At 41.4% G+C, this 10000-nt stretch overlaps 1 protein-coding gene across 1 annotated transcript in view; it reads left to right on the forward strand.

Moving 5' to 3' along the window:
* Positions 1 to 391: 391 nt before the first annotated feature.
* The window catches only part of LOC117546346 (intraflagellar transport protein 172 homolog), a gene marked incomplete at both ends in the record, with an annotated part of 38950 nt that continues 29341 nt past the window's right edge, over positions 392 to 10000 (forward strand). Inside the window, 4 exon segments of the mRNA XM_034216556.1 lie at positions 392 to 640; positions 2860 to 2938; positions 3998 to 4118; positions 4619 to 4763. Of these exon segments, the coding sequence (XP_034072447.1) occupies positions 392 to 640; positions 2860 to 2938; positions 3998 to 4118; positions 4619 to 4763 (594 nt within the window).

Genomic DNA, 10000 nt, shown 5'->3' on the forward strand with positions numbered 1-10000 from the left:
GGTTTTAATGTCAAAGATTCATGTTGCGATTTCGATATATCGCGATACAGCCTCAAAATAGCAAGATATTATTTATACTCCATATCGCCCAGACCTAGTATATGATTATGGAACATAGCATAGTATATCTTATCATTACTGTACCTAAGCAAGCACCTTCAAATTCATTATTTCTTATTAAGATTCCAACTCCAGTTCTTAATTTGCACTACATTTAGTCAAAGTCAAAAGTCAAGTCAAAGTCAACTTTATTGTCAATCTTTCAGTTTGTGTGTACAGACAGAGAGATCCAAATACCGTTTCCCACAATCCCGAATACAAAAATACAAACATATATAGAACCTTATAGAACAAAGAAATAACCTGACTCTCGACCCTTAATGACTGTCAGGGCCACCCGGAGCTGGACAGCCTGCGTGGAAACTACTACCAGTGGTTAACGGAGACGGGTCAGGACGAGAAGGCGGGGGAGGTGAAGGAGAGCGAGGCAGACTTCCAGGGAGCCATCAACCTCTACCTGAAGGCCGGACTCCCTGCTAAAGCCGCCCGTCTGGCCATCAGCCGCCCGGAGATCAACAGTAACAACGACACGGTCAGCCGCATCGCAGCCAGCCTCATCAAGGGAGAGTTCTACGAGAGAGTGAGTGGATTCAACTACTATTATTATGTATTTATTTCAACATGGACCATGCATACAAATACATTCATCTCAGAAAATATGTTTTTGGGATTTTGAGAAAAAGTCATAATTTTGACTAATTTAGAGAAAAAGTCAGGATTTTGAGATTTTGAGACAAATTCAGAATTTTGAGGAAAAGTAAGAATTTTGCGATTCTGAGAAAAAGTCAGGATTTTGAGACAAATTCAGAATTTTTAGGATAAAGTCAGAATTTTTAGGGAAAAAAATCTGAATTTTGAGATTTTAAGAAAAAGTCAGAATTTGAGAAAAATTAAGAATTTTCAGATTTTCAGAAAAAAAGCCAACATTTTTAGAGAAAAATTCAGTATTTTGTTCATTGAAGGATGTATGATTACCAAGAACCGGTATTCCTCCATCTTGTGACTGTGTAACTCCCTCTCTTGGATATCAGCATGTGAAGGACACTGTTCAGGAACTAGTTGATGCTCTGTATGTGATGACTACTTCCATTCTGGAGAGGATCACAAATACATGGATCCTGAGGTTGAAGCTGAAGCCGGGGACGAGTGAGAAGAGAAGAAATTAGTTATGCCAGATTTGAGCTAATAGCTCAGCTGCAGTTGCATCATCTCTAGCACACAAACAATTATAAAACATGATTTAAGTACAGGTCAATACAATCGTATCTATCTTTACCTACCCTTTTATTATTGTAGAACTGGTCAAAGCTGCCTCTACTGGATTCCCACCTCTTCTCCTCACAAAAGCCAGTAGAGGAGCGACATCCACATTTTGTATTTTTCAATATTGCCCTCTGTCTCCCTCCATCTGTCTGTTATTTCTACTTCTGTAGTTGTTTGTCTTCTCCTCCAGCCATCTGTGTTTGTGTAGCAGGTGGGAAAGAGAGAAGGAAACTTCACAGCAAAATGTGTCGCTGTGTCCTGATCAGTGTTGTGCTAGTTACTGAAAACCAGTAACTAGTTACCATTACTAGTTACTTCATTTCAAAAGTAACTCAGTTACTTTACTAGTTACTTAAACCCAAAAGTAATGCGTTACTGTGAAAAGTAACTTTTTAGTTAGTTGAAACAAGGGCTCCCATTAATGCCCTTATAGCCTTCATTTCAGTACTGTTATTGCATTGGAGAATAATACAATCTGTTGATCAACTTGACATGCATTATATACAATCTGGATTGCATCGATATTAGCTGGCTTTCCATTTTTGTATATTCTTTCTCCAGGTAGTTGGAAAAAGTTGTCCGTCCCATATGCCGTGTGCCGCCCGGACATGCTATCACGCTAACTAGCTCCCTGAAAGCGGGTGACTCCACTGTAGCAATAGCCTGCATGTGTTCTACAACATACCGTGCAATGGCTTTATCGACTTTTCCCTGGCCAGCAGTCCCTTGGTTAAAATCCAGCCGCTGTTGCTTAGGTGGAGGTGGAGTGGCGTCGGCTGAGTCTCTGTGGTCTTAGCTACTAGCTTCGTCCCAGCATGTTGTTTTTGCAGATGTTTTAAGAGATTTGAATGACTGGTTTGGGCAGTAGATAGGCTCTTTGTCCCGCCAAGACACAACTTACATTTAACTAAAACGTTCTTTTCTTTGTGCTCGACAAAAGTGAAATAGTGAGAATATCTCCAGGTGGAGAAACTAGACTTGAGCTCCGCCGCCGCCATGATAGTCTTGTTAGTAAACAACACAAACACGCCCACAGCCCGTCTCCGCATGTGACACAGGAAGTATCTAAGTACATTTACTCAAGTACTGTACTTAAGTACAGTTCTCATCTCTGTTCGCCTGGCTGTTGACTATATAAAAAAAACTAACGGAGTAACGCACCATGTAGTAACGGTAACTGAGTTACTGAATTTAAAAAGTAATGCGTTAGAGTACTAGTTACTGTCAAAACGGCGTTACAGTAACGCGTTACTTGTAACGCGTTAGTCCCAACACTGGTCCTGATGGTGTGTAGAGTTTTGTCAGTTAGATGCTTAAAGGTTGATATTGGTGCTCATAAGGGAGAGCACCAAAAATGTTTCTTAATGAGCCTCATTTTGTTCACCTTAACATTTGGAACTGAGGGACATGAGAACTAGAGTTTGTGTCACTGTGTCCTCACACTTTTTTAACCAGCTAGTTTCCATTTCTAACAACCCTGACCTAGCAATTCATGAATGTGTCTTAATAAATCAATATTCTACCATTTCTCAACAGGCAGGAGATCTATATGAGAAGATCAGAAACAACCAGAGAGCGTTGGAGTGCTACGTCAAAGGAGAGGCCTTCAGGAAAGGTGAATCGATAACATTTAGATGTAAAAAATATGCCTAACCTACCTTTGCTATAACTGTTCAAATGTGTTTGTTTAGAGATAAGAAAGGAGGCATTGACACCGCTTTCCTTAGCATTTAGCATGAACAATTCTAGGACATTTTGAATAAGCACACGTGGTAGAAGCAGTAGTTCAAGAAGTACTCAAATCCTTTACTTAAAGGTCACCTATCGTGCTATTTTTCTCATATCCCTCGATTTCACTTCCTGTTTCAAAAGTGCTGATTTGGGGTATAAAGCTTTTAAAAAATAATACAATTGATATGAAAAAAAGGAGGGGTCTGAGCTCATGCGGGACCCGGCAGCTACTGTCTAAACTAAATGCTGCCGTGATGAAACGCCATATCATGGATTATCAAGGGTTCTCTCTGAAACAGTTTGGAGCTCAAAGGCTTTCTCTCTTGCCGGTTATACCACAAGGTGAGTTCCTTTTTACTTCCTGCTTCTTCACACACATGCTCTCCAGTACAGGTTAGCTCTGAGTGTTAGCGATGCTAATGTAAACACCGACCATTACGTCCAAAACAGTCGGGCATTGTTTCTGATAGCAACGTTTCTGATTGGGCAGTGGATCCACATTTCAGATATTACGTCATATCGGACGCAAATCTGGATCAGCTCCGTTGTTCCCCGTTTTTAGAGATTTGGGTACGGAGGAAAAGAGAGAGGGTTTTATTTTCTGACGCTGCGTGAGTTCCCCGACACACCGGGGACACATCTTTATGTATAAAAGACATCACAAAGTGCATTTTGCATGATAGGTCCCCTTTAACTAAAAGTAGAAATACTATGGTCTTAAAATACGCAATTACCAGGAAAAGTTCTGAATTGAAAATGTTTTTAAGTAGGAGTACACAAGTATTTTCAGCAAAATTCAACAGTTTTCAAAGTAGAGGTAAATAGTATAGAGAATATTACAGTCCACCACTAACGTAACTTAAATTGGATGTACATTGGATGTATGTTATTGAGGTAAGTGCAGGTGTACGGTTTGTTAAAATAAAGTTTGTGCTTCCTGTAGCGGTGGAGCTGGCTCGCCTCGCCTTCCCTGCTGAGGTGGTGAAACTGGAGGAGAACTGGGGAGATTACCTCGTCCAGCAGAAGCAGATGGACGCCGCCATCAACCACTTCATTGAAGCAGGGTATGAAGGGATGAGACACAGATTTGGGCAGATGGAGAAGAGGAAAGATGACACATAATGAAAACAGACAGCCAAAGGTTCTTTAAATCATCACCAGGACCATAATAGATATCTTTAAACATGATTTTATTTTTCCAGAAATCTAAATAAAGACAGGTTACCAAGTCCCAGATTTGCAGGTTTTCCAATTTGAAAAGCATCTGAAACTGAAAATCTGTGGCAGGCTAAAACTGTCCGCAGAAACAAAGGTTTTAAAACTATTACTGCCAAAACTACTGCCAGTAATTCCTCCTGCCAGTAAACATTCAAAGTGTGCCTCAGTCTTACCAAAATGATTTGCTTTACCTTACATTTAAACCAAAGTTGATTGACTTTGAATTTGGCTTTGTTGGTGATTACACATATCATCTTAATTTCCAAGTTAATGCTCATATATGAAATGTAATGGATACAAACAAAGCTTAATTTCTATATGTTGACTTTTTCTGGTTCACTCCTAGTTGCTCGCTGAAAGCCATCGAGGCGGCCATCGCAGCTCGTCAGTGGAAGAAAGCCGTCCACATCCTGGAGCTACAGGAGGATCCATCTGCAGGGAAATACTACGTGAAGATAGCTCAGTACTACGCCTCCATGCAGGAGTATGAGGTGAGAGGGGAGGGGGGTCATGTGAGATACTGTGGGGGGTTGAAAGTTGAGCTATGACCTCACTTTGCTGAGGAACCACTGCATCTGCGTGTGAGAGGGGTGCGCAGAGAGGGGTGCGCTCCAAAGGGTCGTCAACTCGGCCCAGAAGATCATCGGGTGCCCCCTCCCCTCCCTGGAGGTACTATACAGCTCTCGTTGCCTTAAGGAGGCAGTCAAGATCCTCAAGGACCCACACCACCCGGGTAACGAGCACTTTGTACGGCTGCGCTCAGGCAGGCGCTTCTGTCCCATGTCTTCCCGTCAAACAGACTCAAGTTTAGTTTCTTTCCCGGGGCCATATGTGCACTAAACGCTGCTAATATTTAAGTTATCATGTCTTCCGTGCAATACGAGGGGAATCGTGCAATTTATTATTTATTTATGTTCATATTCCCTTTCATATCTATTTAAGTCCCATTTCTTGTTTTTATATTGTCTTGTTGTTGCGCGTTGGCACCTTGAGTTCACATCGTAATTTCGTTGTACTTGTACAATGACTAAAGATCTTACTTTGATAATAGCTACTCTCCCATTTACACTAAACAGTTGCCCCGTGTTTTCCTGCTGATGCGAAGTCTTTTCATGCAGTGATGTGTTTATAATAAGTCGTTCACAGATATGCTACCGATTAGGGATGCCAGTGATTATTCGAATATTCGTTACAGTCTCCATAATCGAATATTATTTTTTTAAAATCGATTATATTTATATATTTTTTTATTATTATTTATGTTTATTTTTATTTTTATGGTTTAGTTTCAACCAAAATATAGAATAATGCTAATAATAGTAATAGTATTAATAATTGTAAATGGCCATTGGTCACACCACCAGTTTGTTTTACTGTAAACTTGGAGGAAGCCTGCGTGCAGAGCAGACTGCTGCTGCAGCACGCTACACACCGCCCCCGCCCCCACCCCCCCTCTCCCTCACACGTGCGACTAAAGTGTGGGTCGGTCGAATAATCGATTATTATTCGCCAGGGCTGCCGAATAATCGATTATGATCTAGGTCAGTTTCTGGCAACCCTACTACCGATGCACTCAGATTGGGGATTGGTGTAGATCTTATTTGCTGATCCTTATTTGCCTCTTTCAAATCGAGTTTGGACCGGATTCCCTGGCTCATAGAGGAGGTACATTGAGCATATAAACAGAAAATAATAGTTGTAAAAAGAATGTGAATACCATGTTTATACCTTATACTCCATACTTATAGACCATCCTTAATTCAACCGTCCTTTATCCGGGAGGTAAGAGTGCATATTTCTAGTTTAATTAATGACCATGTGTAATGTAAAGGATATCGCTCCTGGTGATAACCAAGAGATAATTATGTCATTATCACCAGTCATTGCAGTTCTGAGATTTAGCATTTTTAGCTAATTGTTTTGGTTTTATGGTCCATAACTTCTGCTAACCACCCGTGTGCCCCCTGCTCAGCAAGCAGACAGCAGGAAAACTAAGTAATGGACTAGCTTTTGAGAAAATTGGTGTATTTTTACAGGCTAAATAGAGGCTAAGATGGTTTTCTCAGTAGTTGGAGGAGACCAAACATGGAGCTAAAAAGAGAGTGAAAAGTGGACTTGTTTTAATAGCTGGTGTGAAACAATACTTATATGGGATGCTAATGGTACTCTATGTTTTCTGGATGCTTAAAATCCAATAGATCCTCTTTTTGAACTCTTAAAGGTCACCTATCATGCTATTTGTAGGCAATAACATAGGTCTCAGATATATACAAATATATATAAGACATGTCGATGAAGTGTTTTGCTCAAAATACCAAACAAATCACCCATTCTAGCCATGCCTCATATCCCTCCATTTCATTTCCTGTTTCTAAAGTGCTGATTTGGGTATAAAGCTTTAAAAAAGGAGGGGTCTGAGCTCATGCGGGACCCGGCAGCTACTGTCTAAACTAAATGCTGCCGTGATGAAACGCCATATCATGGATTATCAAGGATTCTCTCTGAAACAGTTTGGAGCTCAAAGGCTTTCTCTCTTGCCGGTTATACCACAAGGTGAGTTCCTTTTTACTTCCTGCTTCTTCACACACATGCTCTCCAGTACAGGTTAGCTCTGAGTGTTAGCGATGCTAATGTAAACACCGATCATATTACGTCCAAAACAGTCAGGCATTGTTTCTGATAGCAACGTTCCTGATTGGGCCGTGGATCCACATTTCAGATATTACGTCATATCGGACTCAAATCTGGATCAGCTCCGTTGTTCCCCGTTTTTAGAGATTTGGGTACGGAGGAAAAGAGAGAGGGTTTTATTCTCTGACGCTGCGTGAGTTCCCTGACACACCGGGGACACATGTTGATGTATAACAGACATCACAAAGTGCATTTTGCATGATAGGTCCCCTTTAAAAATACTGTCCAAGCCGGTGTGTGGTCAGGCGAGCAACTGAGTTTAGTTTTGCTCCCTGAACACAACACCGGACAGTAAGATGGGAGCAGCCAGAGGGGAAACTAAAGTTGACACTGACATTTTGCCACGTCAATTATTTTGTGCACACCTCTCCACAATACGTATACATTCACCCGTGACTCAGCCAACCTTCTACACATTTCAACCATAAACTCAGAGCCCAGGGACAGCTTCAGTCCAGTCTCCATGGAGCGGTGTGGGCAGTATTTGGCACTAATGACCAGTTGGATGGTTGTAACATTCGATTTAATAGCTGCATAAACACCAGCAAAACAGGAAGTGTTGAAAAGGGGAGAAGAGAAAGAGAAATCTGGATTGAATACAGAGAAAAGGGGAAAATAAGAGAGCTGATGATGATGATGATGGTGAAGCACAGCAAGCTGTGCTCGTTCTGATGAGCTCAGCTGAGCCAAACAGCCTCCACAGACTGCCAGCCTCCAGAAATAGAAGGCCATCTCACTCTGTTTGCTCTATGGGCACATTCACAGAAAGTAATTAAGATAACAAGCTCTTTGCTTTCCAACTCGTGGAAGTTGCAGGAAAGTATAATTCACTGCAAACTAAAACAATGAAAGGAGCTCACACCTGGGATTTCAATACAGACATCATCCCCAGAAGTACAATGACTCAACGTTTTCTAATCAGAATGAACCAGCACATATATTTGATTCAATTGTGTGAGAACAGGTTCAATGGAAAGTACCTTTTGCCTTTTACCAAGCAAACATCCATTCACATTAACCTTCTGTCGAGGTTTTAGCAAGAAGTTGGATCCACAAGCAGGAAAAGAGGGTTTTTAATTAAATGAAGCTCAGCGCAAGTTCTTTCAGGAAGACTGGGGGTGTTTCTCAATGTCGAGTAAAGCTGCTCCAGAGCCAATATTTCAAGCATGCTACGTCATCGAGTGCCGCCGAAGGACTGTTCCAATGTCCAGCATACTTGGAATTCTACCGAGCCCGGCGTACTTCGTTTGGAGAAATTTCGAGGCTGCACATGTGTAGACTCCGTGGTCTCAAAATCCCCACAATGCTTTGCACACGGACCAATTTCCCCAAATCTGTGGCGGAAAATGTAAGGCGGGGCCTCTCATATGACGCACACCTGCACACTTGCTAGCCTGTTCCATTCTTTGTTTTCCGAATGCCAGGAAGTATTCTTGCCTCGCTTCTGAAGCAAGTGACTCGACATTGAGAACCCTGGGTATATATTAGGGATGTAACGATACCAAAAACTCACGGTACGATATTTATCGCGATATTGAAAAATAAAGGAAAAAAAATGTGAATTATTTGTATTTATTTTTTACTTGAATTTTTTTTTTTTATTATATAATAAATCTGATTTGTACAGCATTTTAGTAGGATAGTAGTATTTTAAAGTGTCAACAATGTAATAATCAGACCCTGCAATAGAATAAATCAAGTTTCACTTTATTTTTTCAAGTAACTCAACTCTCACTCACTCACTCACTCACTCACTCACTCACTCACTCGCTCACTCACTCGCTCACTCACTCGCTCACTCACTCGCTCACTCACTCGCTCACTCACTCGCTCACTCAGCGTCATCAAGGTTATCTTTTAGGAATATGAGCTTGTCCACATTTCCAGGTAGAAGCTGGGATGTTTGGGCGTTTACAAAATCCCCTGCTGTGGAAACAACTCTCTTGCTTGGTACTGATGTTGCTGGGACAGAGAGATACAGTGGGTCAAACTGTGCATTGTCTCTCCACCACTTCAAAAACAATACAGTTGTTGCCAAGAAGGTGAGGCTTATTGACAGAGATATAAATATACTGTTGGTACTTGTCAATGTCTCTAGGTGTGTACATGTAGCCCTGTAAATACCATGTCCTTTTGTGTTATCTGTTGTTTTATGTTCATGCTGTAACCTACTTGCTGCCATGTTGGACAGGTCTCCCTTGAAAAAGAGATCGATGATCTCAATGGGACCATCTGGTTAAATAAAGGTTTAAAAAAAAAAATCGTGGTATATTTTGTCAGTCTCACGACGGTACTGAGACATTTATCTATCGCGATATTCGATATATCGTTACATCCCTAGTAGGCTTATATATACATTCACTCCGCAGCTGCATATAATCAGCTCATCACGGGCGTTCTCTTTAACCTATTACATTCACCTCAATCTCCAGCAGCCAATCAGCGTGCTGCAGCCAAACTTTAAAATGGTTCTCCTCTCTCCTGCAGTCAGCTGTGATTTCAGGTGTTCATGCTGCCGCCCGCCTCCCCCCCCATCCACCTCCTTTCATCACATCCATTACCAGGAGAGTTAACCCAAAGACCTCACCACACCTCCTCTTCATCCCATCTCCTCATCAAATCCAGATCTTCAGCATCATCACCAGTGTCTAGACCCCGGGGGGTTCCCTATATGCTCACGGCTGCATTTCCCCCTTTAGATATACGATTTCAGGATCGGGGTCTAATCGCCAAAGACTTAACATTTATCACATGACATGTGTTGTTCTTTAAACCAAATGAAGTCTCTCCTGATTGAAATAAAGCTGATACAAAGACAGCGGGACCAGATAAGGCGAAACCAAACTATGAAAATAAAGAAAAACTGGACGAGTACCAGGAACAAGAGGCAGGAAAACCAAAACTAAGATCATGACCCCTTGTTCTTAATCTCTCCCAAATTCCTCCGTTAACAGAGTACAGGTAGCTGCTCTTAATTTAGTTTTATGTACGATTTGTATTCTGTGTATCCTGCATTATAGGCAAGGCATAGCCGTTT

This window comes from Gymnodraco acuticeps, unplaced genomic scaffold (genome assembly GCF_902827175.1).
Source record: "Gymnodraco acuticeps unplaced genomic scaffold, fGymAcu1.1, whole genome shotgun sequence".
Classification (NCBI taxonomy): domain Eukaryota; kingdom Metazoa; phylum Chordata; class Actinopteri; order Perciformes; family Bathydraconidae; genus Gymnodraco; species Gymnodraco acuticeps.